Source organism: Delphinus delphis, chromosome 16, assembly GCF_949987515.2.
Source record: "Delphinus delphis chromosome 16, mDelDel1.2, whole genome shotgun sequence".
NCBI lineage: Eukaryota > Metazoa > Chordata > Mammalia > Artiodactyla > Delphinidae > Delphinus > Delphinus delphis.
Window position 1 is genome coordinate 68939625 of NC_082698.1, and position 23280 is coordinate 68962904.

The 23280-nt window shown below is 35.7% G+C and overlaps 1 protein-coding gene across 4 annotated transcripts in view; it reads left to right on the plus strand.

The window, feature by feature from the left end:
• The window catches only part of JMJD1C (jumonji domain containing 1C), a 308870-nt gene that overhangs the window by 277236 nt on the left and 8354 nt on the right, over window positions 1–23280 (plus strand). For all 4 annotated transcript variants that reach the window (XM_060034933.1, XM_060034930.2, XM_060034931.2 and 1 more), the window contains 14 exons: window positions 2040–2241; window positions 4976–5190; window positions 6110–6262; window positions 8843–8932; window positions 9915–10042; window positions 10228–10441; window positions 10950–11164; window positions 12076–12354; window positions 15150–15318; window positions 16027–16117; window positions 16589–16719; window positions 17113–17235; window positions 20527–20666; window positions 22207–22383. In XM_060034933.1, the coding sequence (XP_059890916.1) occupies window positions 2040–2241; window positions 4976–5190; window positions 6110–6262; window positions 8843–8932; window positions 9915–10042; window positions 10228–10441; window positions 10950–11164; window positions 12076–12354; window positions 15150–15318; window positions 16027–16117; window positions 16589–16719; window positions 17113–17235; window positions 20527–20666; window positions 22207–22383 (2327 nt within the window). The remainder of the gene's footprint in view (window positions 1–2039; window positions 2242–4975; window positions 5191–6109; window positions 6263–8842; window positions 8933–9914; window positions 10043–10227; window positions 10442–10949; window positions 11165–12075; window positions 12355–15149; window positions 15319–16026; window positions 16118–16588; window positions 16720–17112; window positions 17236–20526; window positions 20667–22206; window positions 22384–23280) is intronic.

The following is a 23280-nucleotide window of genomic DNA, read 5'->3' on the forward strand; positions in this document are numbered from 1 at the left end:
GAAGTTAGGCATAGTCATGTTTGGCCTAGTCTAGAAGCAAAAAACATAATATCAAAAACAGTCTACATGACCTGGACCTTCATATCTTTATAATTTATTCATTCATTTAAAAAAAAAAGGTCTAAGTGTCCATTTCATGTCACAGAACTGAGAGTTGCTTTGAAATGCCTGGTTCTTTCTTTATAATACTATTTAAATTGTTCACAGTAGTATGGTTATCCATACTCTTGGAACTGTTCCATTGTCTGGAATGTAAAAGCATATTGGTTAATGGTCGTTTTCTAGTCTAAATAGAAAGATTTCATTTAGTTTATTCTAGTGTAATAGATAAAAACGTAAATAAATGATTGGAAGTAATATAACAAATAAAGATTTATCAGCAATGTACTACTGTTGTTCATTCTGACTTCAAGAAGCTCTGAATTTTTTATACACTTCATAGGAGAAACCTGTCTTATACACAGTGGAGGAAATAACAAACATTTTACACAAGCCTTCTGGAAACATTTTTATTCCATAAGTGGTATGTGTGCCCACATACATGTTTCTCTAGTGGATTAAGCCAAATGGCTCCTTGCCCTAAATTAGAGAAAGAAGAGGGGAGAACATGTAATTGTAAAAGAATCAGGCAGCAGTCATAGAAGTGCTTAATAACTGGAACCTATTTCAAATGGGCCACCCTGGAATTTAAACACAGCACTTCCTATGTTAAGATGTATGTGATCTTGCTGTGATTGTACTACGTATGCTATCAACAGGTAAGTTGACAGTGAGAGCTCAGAACAAGAGTTCTGCTGTATCTTCTGCAAGAATTATATAATCTCAGGAGAACATTTGAACTGCCTCTAATCGGCAAAATGGGTATGATTAGTAAACACAAGGGTAGGAAATACAATTTATTCATTCAACATGATAGAAATAACAAACTATGTAAATCTCAGGTCTGGCATATAGCTACATAAGTATGGGCAGTGTAAGTACACTGATAGGTGTCAACAAATACTTGCTTGTCCCAACGTGCTTTTAAGTGAATATATTTTTAAAAATTGAATAGGCTGCATTTAACGTATGTACAATATAATGTTTTGAGTTCTTGCTGCTCTATAGATGACTGATTACTTGAGCCCGTGTTATTACAACAATTAAGTTCAAGTTAATGAACGTGATGGAGCAATGATGCAGAGTATAGTACATAAATTAATTTTTTTCCTGCAAGTATTAAATTGTATAGTGCGTTTGAGTTTTGTTTTTCTTTAGACTTCTCTGATGCCTTTTTTCTTTATACCATCAATAAAGACAGGCAGGTTAATATTGGCTTTTTTCTTTTACATCCTTCAAACCCTTTGATTTTTCTAAAAGATACTGCTTCTATCAAATATTGATACCAAATGGAAGGCATTATAATAAGGGAGAGATATTAGGAGAAAAATCTTAGCTCCTCTTCCCACAAATATAGTGTGATAAAATCGAAATTTGTCTTGATCCACATTTACCTTTGGAGAATCAGATTAAGTATTTCAAAACAATATAAATATATTGAAACTAGCCTGTAGTTTCTAGAAGTATTAACTTTTGGTCTTTAGGTCCTTCCTGTGCATCTTAAAAGAGCCTCCTCCTACATATAACAAATTTCTGTGTAGAAGAGCTGCATTTTTATCTATAGATTTACAAAGAAAATGAATGATTATCATGTTTGCTACTGTACAAATATGAATATTGAGTATGTGAAGATTTCAGTCAGCTGGAAAATTTACTTACATCTGCATTTCCATTATGCTGACATTAAGAGTTCATTTGGTTAGTAGAATAGTAAATAGAAATGCTGCTATGGACTTTTTAGTTATTAATGAGTACCTTGAACTATAATATAATCTCTTTTCTACAGTCTCAATATATGATCACAGTTGTATAATTGACTTGAACTGGGGTTTTTTTTGCCTTTATTCTGAGTGATCTTTAATTGATTTGAATATTATCTCAAGGAGTTTACCTTTCTAAAAAGTTATAATCTTGCTAATACCTTCCTACTGCTTTTACAGCTGGCATCCCTCGTTCAGTATTAAAAGACTGGCGTAAAGTCAAGAAGCTGAAGCAAACTGGGGAATCCTTTTTACAGGATGACTCCTGCTGTGAGATAGGGCCTAATTTGCAGAAGTGCCGAGAATGTAGACTTATTCGGAGTAAGAAGGGAGAAGAACTCACTCACTCACCAGTGTTTTGTAGATTTTACTACTTTAGACGGTAAGTTGAAAATAGGTAATTGGGGGAAAGTATGGTGATAGGATATTGGAAATTGTACTGTCATTCTGAGGGTTTTTTGGAGGTGGGAATGAGGCTTTGAGCCTCTGTGTTTCTGAAGCATTATAAAAAGCATTATAAAAAGACTAAACTTTTTGTGTGCCAAATTTAACAATAGGTTTAACTGTTAGACTAAATTCATAGTCACACTGCTACTTGTTTTCATACGACCTTTCTCTTCTAAGAGATTTATTATTCCTTAATGAGAAAATGTTAGTATTTTTTCTAAATTATAGGAAACAGCAGTTTAAGTTTTTTTTTATTTATGTAAAACAAAACAATGTCACATTTATATCTGTGCATTAGCCACAATAAAAGTCTATAAATCTGGGTAAACAATCTAGGCATTAAACTAAAGTCAGTATGTTGCATTACAGATACCCATACTTAGGGTTGTTTTTTTTTTTTTTTTTAATTTATTTATTTTTGGCTGCATTGGGTCTTTGTTGCTGCGTGCCGGCCTTCTCTAGTTGTGGTGAGCAGGGGTTAATCTTCATTGCAGTGTGCAGGCTTCTCATTGCGGTGGCTTCTCTTGTTGCAGAGCACAGGCTCTAAGTGTGCGGGCTTAAGTAGTTATGGCTCGCGGGCTCTAGAGCACAGGCTCAGTAGTTGTGGCGCACAGGCTTAGTTGCTCTGCAGCACGTGGGATCTTCCCGGACCAGGGCTCAAACCCGTGTCCCCTGCATTGGCAGGTGGATTCTTGATCACTGCACCACCAGGGAAGCCCATTTTGGTTTTTTTTTTAAATTTTGTTTTTATTTTAATTTTTATTGGAGTATAGATACCTATACTTCTGTTAAACATGTAGCTATAAAAATATGAGTTATAAAATGACAAGAAGGATTTGTTAGTAGCACGTCACATTTCACAGGTTTTGTGGTAAATATAAAAACAACTTAATAGTTGTTATGGGCTTCTCCGGTAACCCAGCCAGTAGAAACTAGTTAATTTCTCAGATTCTAGAATCAGTCATTCCTGGATTTTGGTTCCAGCTCTGTCCTTAGTTCCTGTGTGACTTTATTAACTGTAGTAGGACTACAGCTAAGCCTGTCTCATCTGCATAATATGAATGATAGTGGTACCTACCTCACAGAGATTTCATGACGATGAAATGAGAACAAAGTACACAGAGTTCTTAGCATAGTACCAAGCATGTATATGGAATGCACCTATGATGCTGCCTGCAATTATTTTTCTAATCATCATCATCTTCTTCCTAAGAAGTTACGAGGCACTTTGCTGTGACAAATAAATGTACTATGCTGGTGGCCCAGTAGAGACCCCAAAAATATGTATTGGCAGAAACAGAACATTCTTCTTTACTTCATGGTTTTTCTAGCCAACAATCCCCAAAGGACAAACAACTTCAAAGAATAGCTATAGAAGGTAGTCCACATGGAAGTACAGAAAAGGTGGAAAAGGAATCAGAAGGAAAGTAGGTTTGAAGAGATGAGAAAATCTTTGGGAAAGTTTTAAGGAAGGAAAGGTAGACATAATACAAAGCTGAAATAAGATGATGGGTTGTCATGAAAGGAGAAATTTTTTTTTTTAAGAAAAAGAGGGAAAGGTAATAAAGGTATAGGAAGAAGTGGTAAAAGGAATGTTGTTGGTATTGTCCATTTGAAAAATACAGGCTGATTTGTAATGTACTTCTGATATCCTCTCTTTGAGAGTAAAGAGTAAGTTCAAAGACAGTTGAGAAATAACCGTCAGCCTGTAGGAGAATGGCAATTTTTCCTTCCATTTACCTTAAACTTCTCTGAATTGAGTGGTTACATGAATTGGATATCAGAAGTAAGAGAAGGAAGTAAGCACAGTAATTGAGTTCCTAATATACTATTAAGAATTTCAATCTTGTTCCTCCAAATCATGTCAATGAAGTGTCATTTTAATTAGTGAGGAAGATGGGTTTTTTTTGTTTTTTATTTATTTTTGGCTGCATTGGGTCTTCATTGCTACGCACAGGCTTTCTCTAGTTGTGGCGAGCGGGGGCTACTCTTCGTTGCGGTGTGCAGGCTTCTCATTGCGGTGGCTTCTCTTGTCGCGGAGCACAGGCTCTAGGCGCGCAGGCTTCAGTAGTTGTGGCACACGGGCTTCATTGCTCCGCGGCATGTGGGATCATCCTGGACCAGGGTTTGAACCGATGTCTCCTGCATTGGCATGCAGATTCTTAACCACTGCGCCACCAGGGAAGCCCAAGAAAATGTATTTTTTAATTTAGCATTTTTTTTTTTAAATCTTAGTGAGTCTTAAGGTGATTTATGGTATTTTCAACTTTAGAGGGTGCTGGCTTAGATTATGTATAAAATAACTGCATTGCTCAAGGCAGCATTCGGCCAACATTTTAACTCTTTTCCTCATGAAACACTTGGACAGTTTCCATTTGACTGGAGTTAAATAGTTAAGTATAAGTGATAGGTTATTTCAAGAAATAAGATGTTACCTAAAATTGGTGCCACTGCATTGCCATTTGTGTAGCACTATGGGAGTCAAAAGTTGGTTAAATTTTATTAATAAAGTTTGTATATATAAACAACCACTCTGTTTTCATGTTTTTTAATTGTAAATTTATATATTTATAATGTAATATAAAAATATAAATTAATTATACGTTTACAGCTTTTAAAACCTGGACTTCTGTCTTGTTATCTAATGCTTTTATGTTTTAATGTTTCAGATTGTCTTTTAGTAAAAATGGAGTGGTTAGAATAGATGGCTTCTCTTCTCCTGACCAATATGATGATGAAGCTATGAGTCTATGGACACATGAAAATTATGAAGATGATGAAGTAGACATAGAAACTTCAAAATACATCTTGGATATAATAGGTGATAAGTTCTGTCAGTTAGTAACATCTGAAAAAACAGCTTTGTCCTGGGTGAAAAAGGATGGTAAGGAAGTTAAATACTTAGAACATGCAACTATTCACATTTTAAGAATTTCTCTTTGGAATATGTTTTATCTGTGGGAGAAGTCCTTAATCTTACCTAGGTTTGTTTACTTTTAATTTTGATAATGACACTTTTATGTGCAAATGTACCTATATGTAATTAAGGTAACATATTTTCCAACTGAGGTTGAATTGGATTAGCAATTTGTGAAATTACAATAGCATTTTGGTATTTCTGCCATTATGACATAACTGAGCACGATAGACACTTTGGATGTGAAATTGGGAAACTTCAGCATTTGCCATATAAAGACATAATCCATCCCAATTATTTAAGCTTTTTATCTCGTGTGATTCATCACAGTCTTTGGAGTTAGATAGACTTACATTTGTATCTCAACTTTATTCCTTGTTTAACTGTATGAAATGGGAATGATAACTACCTCGTAGGTTTGTTTTTAAAGTAGTTATGTTATATTTACTAAGTAAAGCACCTAACATACTAGGTGCTCAAAATGTTAGCTTCTTTTCCTTCCCATCCCTTAAGTCAGTAGTTTGTCCCCCAGGGGACATTTTGCAATGACTCAAGACATTTTTGGTTGCATAACTGAAAGGTGTTGGGGGTATAGAGACTTAGCATCTATAGGTGGAGCCCCAGATGCCACTGCGCAGGGTAGCCACCCACAAAAGAGAATTATTCATCCAAATATCAAGGGCGCCAGGATTGAGAAACCCTCCATTAGATGTAAGTCTTCTGAAGAGAATTACTAGTTACATCAAGAAATCTGCTATTAATTGTTAATTAATAAATCCTTCAAAGTTTTTGGTTCGCCTTTAAATTTTTGTTTTTGTGCATTTCAGTGAAAATTGTATGGAAGAGAGCATGTTTGCCTTTAACTTTTTATTTCCCTGTATTTCAGCCAAAATTGCCTGGAAAAGAGCAGTGAGAGGAGTCCGGGAGATGTGTGATGCGTGTGAAGCAACATTGTTTAACATTCATTGGGTTTGTCAAAAATGTGGATTTGTGGTCTGCTTAGATTGTTACAAGGCAAAGGAAAGGAAGAGTTCTAGAGGTTAGTTGTAACTTCATATAAATTGAAATTTTTTTTTTTAGGACCACTCATCTGGAAAATTAGATGAATTAGGTGAGTTTTTTTCCCTACCTTCCTTAATGATGAATATATTACATTAAGGAAGTTTTATGAAGCTTATGTTTAAAAAAGGAGGAGTTAACCACAGTTTATTAAAATAGCCAGATTTTCTACAATAAAACTGCATCTACATCTTTTTAGCCTGATTAGTAGATCCACTCTCTCATCTCAGTCAGATTAATGAGGCCCAAATTTAGGTTAGGCTTTGCAGCTTTCAGATTCCACTGTGTCACAGCCTGAAGTGTCTTACAGAACCTGTTAATTTATTTATTTTGGCTGTGTTGGGTCTTCGTTTCTGTGCGAGGGCTTTCTCTAGTTGTGGCAAGCGGGGGCCACTCTTCATCGCGGTGCATGGGCCCTTCCCTATCGCGGCCTCTCTTGTTGCAGAGCACAGGCTCCAGACGCGCAGGCTCAGTAGTTGTGGCTCACGGGCCTAGTTGCTCCGCGGCATGTGGAATCCTCCCAGACCAGGGCTCGAACCCGTGTCCCCTGCATTAGCAGGCAGATTCTCAACCACTCCGCCACCAGGGAAGCCCCAGAAGCTGTTAATTATACAGTCAAGCACATAAGTCACAATTGCATACTTAACTAGGGTGAATTGATTTTTCTAAAAATTGGTCCATAAAGTTTAAATCCAAATGTTCAAGAATATGCTACTGCTAGCACCATTTATCCACTAGTTAGAAAATGAAGAAGTCTTTATTATATATGAAAACATCCTTTGAAATGATTATTTCTAATTTCTAGAGAAGTAAAATGGCACAAAACAGTGTTCTTCATGTTAATACATTTGGAAGATAATAGTTTAAAAATAAAGTACCTAACTGTACGTTTTGTCATGGTACAAGTGTTTTAGAAGAAGTTCATCCAAGGCAGTTAAGGAAATAGCTTACATAAATACTGGTAACCTGAAGGTTTGGGGGGTAAAGTCTTAATGAGAGGATTCAAACTGTGGAAGTATTAGAAGTAAAATCATGTTTAGTGATAGGCTATTTATTCAGTATCTAAAAACAGTGAATGTCATTTTCATTCCAGGCAGCTCTTTTTCAAAGTAGTATGTCAGATAGATGAACCATGATTTAGCCATCAGTATCTTTTCCACTGATAGGATTACTAAAACTTGGCCCTTTCTAACCCTTTTTCTTGTACACCCAGCGTTTACCAAAGAGACTTGAGCAAGCGGGAGAGCATCTACAGCTAGTTGTTTCTGTGATATGCAAAAGATACATGAGTAAAATGTAAAACCATAATAAGGAATGCATTTTAGGCAGTTAAATATCTTCAAAACCCTAAAAATCTATTTGGATATTTTTGGTTGGTAGAAGAACTAGCTGCAGTGTTATAAAACTTCATTCCTTTTTACTGGTTCTATGTTACTTTCATTTTCCCTTTGTCAAATTAAAAAGAAATTAATTTTAATGTATTATATTTTGTTATATTGTATGCATATATAAGCATGACTTCTTTTTTAAACAAGATAGGGTATGCATAATAAACCTAATAGTTGTGTTGCTGTCAGTTATCATAGTACTGTTAATTTTTAAAGTATAGCCTGTCAGTCACCATATTGTTTTTTTAAGTATAACCTATATGCCTTGAGTTGTATTCTATGTTTTTTATATATATATATATATATTCTTATTTCACTGATAAATATTGTAATAAGCTCACATTGACTAGGTTATAGCTTTATATAGTGGTAACTAAACCTAGTGTCTAAAATATAACTAGTTAGAGAACATTTACAAGTTACTATGTAGGTTTTGTAGGGAAAGTCAGAACGCTTTTAAAGAAAACCAGTTTTAGGCTAGATTTGAATTTTATTTCCTCTGAAACTTTTCATGAAATAGTTCTAGATTTTTTTATGCTGAATTTAATGACCTTTTTGATACTTACTGAAGCTCTTACAGCCACGTCATAGATAAGTAGTTATCTATATCATTAAATTTATAGAAGAAGATGTCCTTTGAGATCAAGGTATTGAATATTTTTCCTTTGTATGATATGCCTCATGCTATGCCTTAATACATCGACTCTTCCAGGTATGGAGCCTTATTGCAGTAATAGCAATTAAATACTCTCTTACCAAGTTGAGGCTTTTCACGTCTTGTGACAGTTCGTGTCTTTGACCCATTAGAAAAAAATGAGTTGGCAGTAGCCTCAAACTTATGAGTCTAATGTGCTAAGATCAGGCAAAAGCCCTGTTTGGCACAAATAGTTAAGAGTAAAAAATTAGCTACAGGGAAGATTGAGGTGACTAATACATTAATGAGACTAAAGAATGGTCATTTTAGAAAAGGCTAGTAACATTGTATCTGTTTTGTATCATGTTTTTATAAAATTCTCAGAAGAGTGGAACTGTTTTTTTTTTTTTAAGAAGCAAACATATGAAACCTACCATTGACATTTTACATAATTGCTAAACTCTTTATATGTAAGCCATCAATTTTATAATTCTAAAACCATGACTAATATAAAAGTACGTATGTTACTGTCTTACAGATAAAGAACTGTATGCTTGGATGAAGTGTGTGAAGGGACAGCCTCATGATCACAAACATTTAATGCCAACTCAAATTATACCTGGTTCTGGTAAGTATAAATATACATTATTTTTTGGCTGCATTGGGTCTTCGTTGCTGTGTGCAGGCTTTCTCTAGTTGTGGCGAGTGGGGGCTACTCCGGGTTACAGTGCACAGGCTTCTCATTGCAGTGGCTTCTCTTGTTGCACAGCACGGGCTCTAGGCACGCAGGCTTCAGTACTTGTGGCACTCGGGCTCAGTAGTTTGTGGCTCACGGGCTCTAGAGCGCAGGCTCAGTAGTTGTGGCACTTGGGCTTAGTTGTTCCGCGACATGTGGGATCTTCCCGGGCCAGGGCTGGAATCCGTGTCCCCTGCACTGGTGGGCGGATTCTTATCCACTGAGCCACCAGGGAAGCCCTAAATATACATTATTGACTTAGTATTGTAACAGGTCTTTGTTGTTCCAGATTACTTAGAAGTATGTCAATAGTAGTAGAAAGAAGTGGTAAGGTTTATGTAATCTTGAATTGTTATTGCTCTGTTCTTAGAATCCTCTGTGTAATAAAGTTAGCAGGATAAGCCCAGACCCAGTGATGAAGAAAGCCTTAGAGGAACCATTTTAGAAGGGGAAAACTGGGAATTCTCTGGCAGTCCAGTGGTTAGGACTCCACGCTTCCACTGCAGGGGGCACAGGTTTGACCTCTAGACGGGGAACTAAGATCCCACAAGCCACACCACGCAGCCAGAGAAAGGGGGGTCGTGGGGCGGGGAGACCAGAGTGTAATGAAAAAGCATATTAGATGTATTTATTACAGGTTATTCTACTTTTTTTTTTGTTTTTTTGAGCATAATGATTTTTAATTATAGAGGTAAAAGAAAAGAATAGAGAACATGAATTTGGTTGATTGATCAAACCTGAAATAGATGGAAGGAATGAAGGAAAAAATGGAAGAAAAGTTGAAAAGGCACAGAAAACCTCCACAAGAAAAAGAAAAATTTTTATAATCTTAACAACTAGTGATGATCTTTTTATTAACCATTATATTTTGTAGTTTTGACAGATCTTCTAGATGCGATGCACACTCTTAGAGAAAAATATGGTATTAAATCCCATTGTCATTGTACTAACAAACAGAATATACAAGTTGGAAATTTTTCTGCTATGAATGGTGTGTCTCAAGTGAGTAAAAATCTCTATTCAAATAAAATTCATGGTTAATCAGCTTTGATATTTGAAATCCAATTTAGGACTTGTGTTTTATAAATTATGTTTCCTGTGTTACTGTATAAATGTAACCTCTATTTTTTAACTCTGAATAATTGAAGAAATAGTATTTTAAAAATTCAACTGTTCTACCTTTGTAGGTTTTACAGAATGTTCTTAATCACAGTAATAAAATTTCTCTGTGCATGCCTGAGTCTCAGCAGCAAAATACCCCTCAGAAGCCAGAGGGTAATGGCAACAGCAGCCCAGAGAGTGATGTAAGCACAGACAGCAAGTTAACTCCTCCAGAATCCCAGTCGCCACTGCACTGGTTAGCAGATCTTGCAGAGCAAAAGGCCAGAGAGGAAAAAAAAGGTAAACCTAGTTTATTATCTAATAGAGAATTGTAATCAACAGTGTAGTATTATACATTAACGTACTACTGTTCACTTAGAACAGTTTACTTTTGTCTTTTGCTCTCATTGTGGCTTAGGTTTTAACATTTGTCTTTTCTTACTAGGAACTCGACTTCCTGTGATCTTATCAAAGTTAGTTACAGAATCATCTGTAGATGAGCGTATCAATAAAGGCACCAGGGCGATAGATTTGTAACTTTACACTTTCTCCCCGTCTTAGCTATAGCATTTTTCCTTTGTGACAGGTACAAACTCACCTACATGTCTAAAACACTGAGGAAGGCCTTTTCATATTCAAACTATTTGACTCCTGAAGGATCTAACCCATCCTCTGGTCTGTGTTCAGGTGAATAAATGACTAGTGCTACAGTTTTCATCTCTCACTGTAAAATGTAGGATGCCAGCTTTGTCTGTACTTTAGCAGCATGTTTAATTTTATGTGAATTTTGTAAAATGTTTTATTTCAGAAAACAAAGAATTTGCCCTTGAAAAGCAAATTAAAGAAGAGAGAGAACAAGACAACCCTGATTCTCCCAATAGCAGAACATCACCTCCTGTGTCCCAGAATAATGAACAAGGCTCAACATTACGAGATTTGCTGACCACAACAGCTGGCAAGCTACGTGTGGGTTCTACAGATGCTGGCATTGCCTTTGCACCAGTTTATTCAATGGGAACCCCCGTGAGTGAGATGCCAGATTTTTGGATTTCATATGGGCCTTAAATTTAGATTTGGGGTCTTGGCTGTGAACTACACAATAAATAGATGCACATGAAATCAAATATACCAAATTACTAAGCATGTTCCTATTTGCATTATAATTCTCATAACTTAAAAGCCAGAGATTTTGTTCTTTTCCCAGGTGAAAAGGGTTGCAGAGGGGCATTTTGATTCCAAAAGAGTCCTAACATACTCCTTCAGAATTTGGTATCTAGTTGGGGGAGGGGGGGGCGGGCAGGGAATGACGTGGATGTGAATGTTTTGTTACTTAAAATATTTAGACATCAATTTTTGCTTTAATTATTCACCAAAAAAATTTAAAAAAAATAAAAACAAAAATTGCATAGGTAGACACAAATTTTTAGTGGCTTTTAAAAGTATTCGGGAGAGTATACCTATTTGTTCCCTCTGCCCCAATCCTAAAACGATATAAAAAGGAAGACCACACTTCTAGTTTCTGCAGATCCGGCGGTTTCTCACATGGAGACCACCCTACTTCTGCTTCCCACTGTCAGGAATAGTGTAGGGACTAGAGATCCATATCTATTGACATGATTCTTTTTTTGCCTCTCACCGCTGTGGCCTCTCCCGTTGCGGAGCACAGGCTCCAGACGCGCAGGCTCAGCAGCCATGGCTCACGGGCCCAGCCGCTCCGCGGCACGTGGGATTCTCCCGGACCGGGGCACGAACCCTGTCCCCTGCACCGGCAGGCAGACTCCCAACCACTGCGCCACCAGGGAAGCCACAATGACATGATTCTTGAAGCCAGATATATTGTTTGTGTTGGTTGCTTGCTATGTAATAGTAAATAAAAACAAAAGTTTCCAAATGTAATCATTTCCCCTGAAAGTATAATTTTTTTTCCTTATTAGAGTGGTAAAAGTGGAAGGACTATGCCAAACATTCTTGATGATATAATTGCTTCAGTTGTTGAAAACAAAATTCCACCAAATAAAGCCTCTAAGATAAATGTAAAACCAGAGCTCAAAGAAGAACCTAAAGAAAACAGAAAACCTGCCATGGATGAAAACAATAAATTGTACAGTGATATACCACATTCTTGGATCTGTGAGAAGCATATTCTGTGGCTTAAGGATTATAAAAATATTAATAATTGGAAGCTTTTCAAAGAGTGTTGGAAACATGGACAAGTGAGTATTTTAAGCTGATTTAGTATGCTCTGAGTGGAACTAAAGCTGGTTGAATAGGAAAAATGGTTTTCTCCTTAGGATTAGAAAGGGGAAAGATAATACTTGACACATTTGAGTTGGAAGATATCAAAAACACCAAAAAAGTTACCAGAATGATTGTTTCTGAATCCTTATTTTTTTGGCCAGATTTATATGAATTAACAGGGAAACATTTTGATTATTTGATGTTATAATTTCAATTTGTTAGCAGACTTTTAATAAAGCCATATATTCACAAAGTTTGGTATCACCTTCCTTTTTTTACATTTGTATTTTAGTTAACAGATTCATTTCTGCTATCACAGTGTTAATAGTAAAAGCAGTTTTCTTGAACTGATGAGAAGTGTAGATGCTTTTGCCTTTAATATTTACCTATAGAACATTTATTTATAAGTTAGTTCATAAAATCTTGAACGACAAACTCCATTATTTAACTTGGCTCAAATAAAAATGATTTTGTTTGACCAGAGTTTTGATACAATAATGTTTGATACATACTTCAGATGGTAATTTACATTAATGCACAAATTAGGATTTTGCATGACTTAATATTATCTTGTTTTTTTCTTGCATTCTGGAAAACATCATTGCTATTTTACTTCCCTTTTTTTATTCAACAGAGAGTTATTGAGCACCTAATAAAATCTAGTGTTTGTGCTGGCCATTAAGGATATAAAAATGAGTACATCATGTAAAAATGAGTAAGAACCATTTTAGTACAATGGTTCTTAATCTTTTTAGGTCTCTAGTCCTTTGTAAAATCCAAGGACAGCTTGGTTCCTCACCCTAGGAAAAATACACGCCCATGCAATTGCATATACACGGTATTTAGCATATATTTTTTTGGTTGGCTCTCCCTTGAAGCCCTGATGCCATTGCTGCGTCACAATTCAGACGACTTAAATTTGTATAGGCTTAAACAGTCTTATAAATACATCACATGTTCTCAGAACTTTAAGGTACTGTGGAAACCTAAAAGAGTGAATGAATAAGCTAGAGTACTAATTCAAAAGGGCTAGTATGAATTGATGTCTTAGGGGTTAAGTGAAGGTTTTATAGATGGACAAGAGGTTGGAAATAAAAAGGATCAGGTGTTTGGGGAACTGTTCAGTAGCTTTGTTTATCTGACATAAGTAAGAGTTCTGTGGGGTAATGATGGGGAAATGAGGTGGTTACAGTTATGATTATGAGGGGCCTTTATATCTTGCTGAAGAGTTTGAACTTGTTCCTGTAGATGACAGTTTTAATTGAAGAATCAAAGAACTCAGATTGACTTTTTAAATTGAAGTATATTTGATGTACAATATTATGTAATTTACAGATGTACAATATAGTGATCCACATTTTTTAAAGGTTATACCCTATTTATAGTTACTATAAAATATTGGCTGTATTCCCTGTGTTGTACAGATCGACATTTTAAAATAACTGACAGCAAAGCAGATTGGAAGTTGAATTGGAGGGGAATAAGACCAGAGGCAAGGAGCCAAATTAGCAAGGCTTTCAGTATTTCAGGAAGATGATAATGATGATAGTAGCCTAAGAATTCTGCTTTAGAATATTCTGATTTATTAATTAACATGCCTCTATAATTTTTTTTAACTTTTATTTTTCCCAAGCTGCTGGTTACCAAAATAAGGAGTGGCACAGGGCTGGATGGGAGTATTCCTGGATAGGCATAATAAGGGCTAGGAGTTAATATGTGAATTGTCAGCAGTAGTTAATTATCTAATAGCTGAAACTGTTTTAATAGTTGGATATATTATTAGCCCATTGAAAGGAAGTTTAATGTTGCAGTTACCCAAGTGGTTAACCAAACTTCTTTAAGGTGGTTTTTGCTGTTGTTTATTCCTTTTCTTTTGAGATACCTTTTTGTGATAACCCTAGCTTGAGGTTATTCTGCACTTATCATTCCTCAAATTTTATTATCTTGTGAGTTTTAAGAGTACTTAAAAATAACATCTTTTACAAGAGACTCTTACGTCATAACTTTCTGTGTTCTCTTTTACCTTTCATTTATAATAAAGGAATTAAAAAAAAACAAACCTAAGAATAATGCATTAGATTGCCTTTAGAGGTCTTTTTTTACATCGGCATTGGAGTTTTAAAACCACAAATCTTCAATTGTTGGTTTTTGGGTTAGAGAGCCGTGAGGGAATTTGAATTCATGTGATTTCAAAGGAGAGATTCACTTTCAGGGAGTTTGGTCATTCGACTTGAAATTTATTGTTGTTGCACTTGGTTGTTTAATATTTTTGTCATGATCCTTGTAGAGGTAAAGAATGTGTTTTAGGTGATATAAAATCGGAATGTATATAAATTATGTTTTAATCCCAAGGATTCTGTATTTTATTTAAAAATCTTATTTACATATATTGCATATATACAAATATATAAGGTTATGTTTTGTCTATAAAAAGGAGTCTGTAAATAAAACATATTTATATTGCCTAGAAATTTTTTAGTATAGCCTTTCAGACTCTTTCCTGAAAACCACTACATATTTTTTGTTTTCAAAATGGCAGTGTACTCTGCCATGTACATGGCATTCTCTTATCAGCTTTTCTCTTTGAAAATATATTGTGAACATCTTTCCAGGTCAGGGACTATTTTTGAAAGCCTCTTTTATTCTCACAATTTGTCATTAGTTCTAAAATTCAACATGTTAACCGTCTGTTGTGTGTGTGTGTAAAATCAGATTTTGGAAGTGTGCATATACCTTTTAACTTTTCTTTATCTGTCTGTTTATTTATAAGCCTGCAGTGGTTTCTGGTGTGCATAAGAAAATGAACATTAGCTTGTGGAAGGCGGACTCAATTAGTCTTGATTTTGGAGACCACCAGGCTGATCTCCTGAACTGCAAAGACAGCATTATTTCAAATGCCAATGTTAAGGAATTCTGGGACGGTTTTGAAGAAGTTTCAAGTATGTTGTTTTTTGTTTCTTTGTTTTACTGTTTTCTTAAACATTTCCCCCCCAAATGATAAATTGTTTAATCTTTAAAATGTCTGTATTACTTTGTTGTCCAGTAAAAAGGAACAAGTACTTGGAAGTAGGAGACTGGGTCCTATTCCTGGCTCTACCCCTCATTTTCTGTAACCATAAAGAAGTCATTTAGGAATTCCCTGGTCGTCCAGTGGTTAGGACTCAGCACTTTCACTGCCGAGGCCCGGGTTCATTCCCTGGTCAGGGAACTAAGATCTCACAAGCAAGCCACACGGTGCAGCCAAAAAAAAAAAAAAAGTCATTTATACTATGTTTCCATATGTCATATTCAATATATTAATATTCTTGGGGAATATTTTTGGCAACCCCCACAACATTTGAAACTTGAATAACATACTTTGTGTAAAACATTTTGAAAAAGTAAAAGTAAAAATGTGAGACTGTAATTTTAATAACAATTGTAAAGAGGCTTTTTTTAAAGAATTTTATGGTGATATTACAGATGTCTGTGTTCATAAGGAACAAACATCTTAATACTACATGAATACATAAGAAAAGTCCATAAGCAAGCATACTTTACCTACTGTACAATAATAGAGGTATTCATTCATTTCACATTTCTTCCTTCCTCTAAACATTAATAAAAAGACAGAGATTATCTTTTAATAATCAATTGCATTCTTACAGAACGGCAAAAAACGAAAGGTGGAGAAACAGTTGTTTTAAAACTGAAAGATTGCCCTTCAGGAGAAGACTTCAAGACTATGATGCCAGCAAGGTATGTATGTCTGTTTATACTTGTTATTTTGACTCTTGGCTTTGAGGTTGAGCTGAGATTATCCCCAGAAGTGGGATAATGATCTACAAATGTGAGCTTTAGGCAGTATCCTCCTCAATTAAAAATAAGTAATAAAAAAAGAAAGAACTGAATCTCTGTAGTCTGAGCAGGGGGAAGTCTTCGTTAGGGCAGTAAAGAAGAGGATGCTGTCAGAGGAGGCCCCATTTGGGACCTCTCTTCTCTTTGGTGCTTTCAATTTGCTGTGTTCAAGGAAAGAGAATTGCGGTTTTAGTCAGTATCACTTCTATTCTTTGCTTATCCATGTATTATGCATTCATTTAAACTTTGAAGTCAAGGAAAGTGTTAACTGTTAAAGGCCTTAAGGAAAGTTTAGCAACTTGAACATTTATATATTTGAAAGTACTTAAGAATGTAAACCTTTATTCAAAAGAAGTCAATGTTATTCTTCAGATATGAAGACCTTTTAAAAAGCCTGCCATTGCCAGAATATTGTAATCCAGAAGGAAAATTCAATTTGGCCTCTCATTTGCCAGGATTTTTTGTACGCCCTGATCTAGGACCCAGGTTGTGCAGTGCTTATGGTAAGTATATATTTGCATTTCTATCAACTTGGAGTATATGGAAGTTTAACTTCCTTCCAAAGATAAATTATCTAATCATTTTTAGATTCTGCTAAATCCGTTCCTTTAATAATCCATTGAAATCTTTTTCTGAGTCAAGCAGTGTATATTAGGTATTAATAGCCAATATATAGTTAAGTACCTGCTCATTCCTTATAAAATATAGTTACGTTTTCTATTAATTTGATTTTTATGGTACATTTCATGGATTGTGATATTTTGTGAGCAGGTTTTGGAATAAGGAGACTAAAACTCAAATTACAATTAACAGATTTTCCTCATAGAGCTGATTTTGGAAGGAATATCTAGGATATATAAAGTGTTATGCTAAATAAAACTTCATTTTATACACAGGTGTAGCTGCTGCTAAAGATCATGATATAGGAACAACAAATCTACATGTTGAAGTTTCTGACGTTGTAAATATTTTAGTATATGTTGGCATAGCGAAAGGAAATGGCATTCTCTCAAAAGCAGGTAAAGAAACTTAAAGAATAGTGGTCTTTGGAATAACAGTTGAATAACCACACACAATAATATTATCCAGAATGTCAGCCTCTGAGTTAACATCAAAGATTCTCCAAAAAATTGCAGTGGATATTGGGATATTTTAATATTTATTTGGAGCTGTGATTAATTTACCTGGTTTTTTTTTTTTAACACAAAAGGAATTTTAATTTTAAAAGTGAATTTTTTTAATTTGCTCATTTCCTATTATTAAATATTGGGTTTATGAAAATAAACTGGTAAGCTCACTTATAAACATTTAGTGAAGAACAGAAATTAGGTCCTTGAGCTCTGAAGATGATTAAGGCATGTTTGTGTCTAAAGCATTCTTTTTTCCCCTCTAGTACCAGAGAGAAGGGGCCTTTTCTCCCAAGTAGAAATAACTGTTCAATCCAGTGCATAGGTTTTAGAGTCTGTCCTCTAGGTTTCTTTCTAAAACCTTGTTCCATCTATCATTCCCTTCTTTATAGACATAGGTCCTTCAACTTTCTTTCTCCACTGGCTTCTTTTCTCAGAGTAGGAGCAAACTTCAGACTTTTCCTCCTTCCTTTAAAAGCCGCCTTCAGACCTTGTCTTCCTTGCCACCATCCTATTGCTCCTGCCCTCATAACATTATTTGCTGTGTCTATCACCTCCCTTTCATATTTCAGCTCAATGCAGGTTGGCCCCTGCCTGCCGCCCCACTGAGATTATCTGTACTGTTGCTATTGCTGTGGCTTTCACTGATAGTCATATTTCAATACAATGGTTTCTTTGTGGCCCTCTTATTATTTGTACCCTCTGTAGTAAACGACACCTCTTCTTCAAATAGTTTCCTTGGCTTCAGTAACACTACTCCCCTCATTCTTCATATGGTGGAGTTTCAGACTTTTCTAGAGTTATAGACTTTATCCTCTCCCTTTTCTGGTTTACATGCACTTCCTGTGAAATTCTATACATGATTTCCGACCAGTTAGCTGAACAATTCTATCTGGAGCCCAGAATATATCTGCAGCTTAGTGGCTAGGTGCTCAGGACATGGGGGTTTATTATAATATTCACTCAGTTTTTGTGTCTATTTGACAGCTTCTATAATACACAACCTAAATTCCTCCAAAACTGTAGAAACTCATAGTTTCTCAGCTTCTTTAACTGACCCTATTGATTGTAATTGATAAAAACTCTTGTCTCCCCTACTCCCAAGGATTTGAGAGTCAGGCACACTTGAGTTGTAGTCTCAGCTCTAGGACAGAAATGTGTGTGACCTTTGATATCAGATTACTTCTCCTTTCAAAGCCTATGGTGCCACACAGTTACAGTTGCCCCTTCGTATCTGCGGGTTCTGCACCTGTGGGGTCAACCAGTCAAGGACAGAAAAAACACAGCAAAAAGAAAATACTCCAGTAAGTTTCAAAAAGCAAAACTTGAATTTGCTATGTGCTGGCTTTCAAAAAGCAAAAGGAGTTTGCTGTAGCCAGCAACTGTTTACATAGCACTCACATTGTATTTACAGTTATTTACCTAGCATTTACATTGTATTAGATATTATAGCACTTAGTCTACAATACAGAGGTTACATCTGCTTTTCTCCCCTACTTTTCTTTCATCTCCTTAAATGCTAGAACTTCCTTATTCATCTTTGTTCTGCTCATCTCCCTCTCCCTGCTCACCTCCCATCCCTCATTCATAGCATAATGTTTGATCTTTTGAGAAAAAGTCATCAGCTTTTAATTTTAATTCTTGGACTTTAATTCTTGGACTGTCTTTCTTTAAAGTTTTTGCCAATTTTTTAGATGGTCACAAAAAAAGGAATGTTTTAGTGTTATAATAATGCTTAAAACACATCAAGAAAACCGACCTACATAAAGCACATGCTTTTTCCTCTGCATACAGTGGCTCTCCTACCTCCTGTCTCCCTAGCAAATTCCTGTATTCATCCCTCAAAATGTAGCTCAGATTGTCACCTCCCCCTAGAGGTCTTCATTTAAAGAATAAACTTTCTCTGCTCCAGCAACCATTTTCTTCCTTGTGATTTCACTGTCACAAATTAGGAAATATCTGATGTATTCTTTCTAGCAGCCTTTTTAGAATTCACAGAGCAGTAACAATTTTCTTTTTATCTTTTTCATTAAAAGATAACATTCGAGGACTGACCCAGTCTTTGTGTACCCTTTTGTACTCGTATGATTGTGCTTAACCACTATGTGATATTCTTGTTTATTTGCCTACACTTATTAATATCATCTTTTATTCTGTGAAGTCTTAACTGGGTCTTTCTTAACTCTAATCCCCAAGATTCTAGGACAGTGCTTGGCATATTGTAAACACCTAATGTATAACTTCAAGAAATCTTTGCAGCTCACTTTAAAGATAAAAAAGATATAACTGTCACAAATGAGGGAACATTTGCTATGTTCTTTGTATTAGGCAATAGATTTCCTTTTCTCTTAAAACATTTCTTTAAAATGTTCATTGTGGGGTGGGGGTGGGATGAATTGGCAGATTGGGATGGACATCTATACACTAATATGTATAAAATGGATAACTAATAAGAACCTGCTGTATTAAAAATAAAATACTAAAATGTTCATTGTAGTAAAATCAGGCATTTGAAAACGACATTCCTGTCCTTCACTCAGAGGTAACTACAGTTAACATTTCTTCTGTGCATATATATGTGCAGTTTTTAATTTGTCAATAGTTCAGAAGAATGGCCTGATGCCTCCTCAGTCATAGCACCCGAAGCTTTTGCATTTGATTACAGATTAACCAATAATAGTAAATGAGATCTCCCAGAAATTAGTCGGAAGACATTTTGCTCTGCCACTCATTAGTCATGGCAATGAATAAATCCCTTCTCCTCACTGAACCATTTTGCTGAGCTGTAAAGTAGAGGTTATGATCCTTGCCTACCATATAGGGGTCACGATAGTCCTTTTTATGAAATGCTGTGAGTACGAAACATTGTTATGACCACACCCTTGGGACAGGATGAAACTTGGTTATGTTTGAGTTAAAAGTCCTTGCGTTTTCATCTCCCATCCTTTGGTTTACAGAAAACAAATGAACTGGGAAAGTTACTGTTGATTCTGTTCCCAGTTACCCCGGCTCATTGTTCTCTGCTCTTCTAGTTGTAACAGTTTTCATGTAGAACTGGGTTTATCTTCTCTTTAAGAGTCCCAGTCTAGTCAGGCACTATGCTACTATGATAGATCAATTGTAGGAGATGTGGCTTTCTGGTGGAGTCTTTACTGACCAGTTTGAATATATTCTGTGTTTCAGGAATACTTAAGAAATTTGAAGAAGAAGATTTAGATGACATTTTAAGAAAACGATTGAAGGACTCAAGTGAAATACCTGGTGCTCTGTGGCATATTTATGCTGGGAAAGATGTTGACAAGATAAGGGAATTTCTTCAGAAGGTATAATTTAGGTTACAGACAGTTTTATCTCTTCACCTTGAGCAGAGACTTAAATTTTAATGTAACTTCATGGGCATTCAGCAGTATAAGATGATTGAGTAATTTTTACTTAGGAGGATGGAATTTTTTGCTGTTGAAAATCAAAAGCTCCTTTCTCTTGAGGAATTTGAATGGCAGCTTCTTCTCAGTTGGTAGTACTCCTTCATCCCCTTAGAGTAAAGAACTTGTTAATGAGTCAGATGTTACCCTTGATGAAAAGTAGTGATTGGAATTATAGAATATAAAACCTGTCATAGAAACACGTAAAGAAGGCAGAATTTTTATTGTATTGGTATTTTTGGCTGTTGACCTAGACAGTAATTCTGCTCTCTCATATCTGTGATACTTATTTGAATAGACTGAAATTGAGTAATTGTATACTTGTTAAAAAAGTGACACATTAATCTGAAATTGGTTCAAACCCTTTTCTCAAATATTTTCTGAATTTTGTAATTATAGGGATTTCTTTTAATGGACCATAATTGCTGTTTTTCTTATTATACTTCATCTTTCTGAATGGACTTAAGGTTTGTCTTTGTCTCAGTGTGAGGCAAGGGAGCTATGGCCCTGTAACTACTATTTTATCCCAGAACTACCTAACAGTCTTTTAATTTAAAATGTTATAAACTATGCTTTTTAAAGCAGAACATTTCACTGGTTCGTTAGAGGGTCCCTTGAAAGTGATTTGTCAAGGGTTAGAAGGTTAGCAATATAAAGGTTATTTATCTGTGTACCTACCTTAAAAAAAGAGCAGCAAAAAGAAATGTTTATGGGGACTTTCCTGGTGGTCCAGTGGTTAAGACTCCACACTCCCAATGCAGGGGGCCCAGATTCAATACCTGGCCAGGGAACTGGATCCCGCATGCCGCAACTAAGAGATGCTGCAACGAAGATCCCAAGTGCCACAACTAAGACCCCATGCGGCTGAATGAATGAATGAATGTTTATGATGTCCACACATTCAAATGGTTTGGCTTTTGGAAAAAAGTTACTAAACTAAGCTTTTCCCCGTCTTTGTGCTATACTCTTAAAATAATTGTAAGGAACCAAATGGATGAAAGCTTCATAGTAGAGAGAATTCCCTGTTGTACCAGTGGTTAGGGCTCTGTGCTTCCGACTGCAGGGGGCACGAGTCTGATCCCTCGTCAGGGAACTAAGATCCCACATGTTGCACGGTGCAGCCCCCTAAAAAAAAGACTGAAAAAGAAATAAATAATAGTTAATAAAACTATTTTTTTTTAAAAGAGAACTTCATAGTGGAAGAAGGTAAGGGAGTATGATTTACTTTATTAATAGCGTATCAGTGTGCAATATTGTTTTCATGTCCTTTGGCTTTTCCAATTGTAGAATATCATTTTCTTTAACTTAAGCTCAGTCATCATTTCAGAAGATTCTGAGAACAGACTGTTATTGTAAAGAAAACTGAAATTTAACGGAACAGGATTTACCATTTTCTTTACTTAAATTGGGGTATATATTTTCATTTTAATCTATATTTCAGATTTCAAAAGAACAAGGCCTTGAAGTTCTACCAGAACATGATCCAATTCGTGACCAGAGTTGGTATGTGAACAAAAAGCTTCGCCAAAGACTGCTTGAGGAATATGGAGTCAAAGCCTGCACTCTTATTCAGTTCCTTGGTGATGCCATCGTCTTACCAGCAGGAGCACTTCATCAGGTATATAAAAGGTTGCTTCTAACACACTTGTTACTGAAAGAACCAGAAAGAAATTGTTCTGAGTATAAATATAAATGAAGGAAGATGTAAGAAAGAATGACCTACACCAGTATGCCTTCATTAAGAAATTACTGAAACAGCTTTTCAGTGCTTGATGAGATCTGACGTAATTAAATGCTTTGAGACCTTTAAATATATAAACATGAGCCAGATTTCCATTTTTGTATTGCTACTGTTTGGTGGATTGAAATCTAATTTCAAAGACTTTTAAGGAAAAAAAGAGTTACTGTATATTCAGTTCTCAATAGCTGAGACTTAACAGTGGGAGGGGGGAGTATCAGGACTTAGAGATGATACATTTTCTAAGGCACCAAATATGAGTAGAATGAGTTATTAGGTAGACCATTCCATAATTCAGGCTTTCACTGTACTTCCTGCCTCTTTTTAGTTTGCTAACGTAGCAATAGCACGTCGAAAGAAAGGTGCTGCGTAATTTTTATAGCTACTGATTCACAAAACTTTAAAACTGAAATACACATCTAGTCTTCGTTTCTGTGGCTTGACTGTGTGGCACCTAGAAGAATGGCATAGAATAGATGGTGATATGGAGGGTTTGGATTAAAAGCATATAGTGGGTTCCTATAAGTAGACTGAAGCTACCGCAGAGCAGTTTAGCGCTCATAGTAACAGAGTGCAAAGGAAACCCGAGAATCCAGAAAACTAGTTTGCCTCAGAGTTGGTTCCCCGCCTTTGCCACCACCTGGTTATTGAGATGTATCTGATGTGTTTACTTTTACCAAGCAAAGTTTCCTACATTTTATATAACTGGATGCAATTACTGCCTGTGTAATATTTGTGACACTATTATAATAGCCACAAATATTTCTTAAGTGAGAA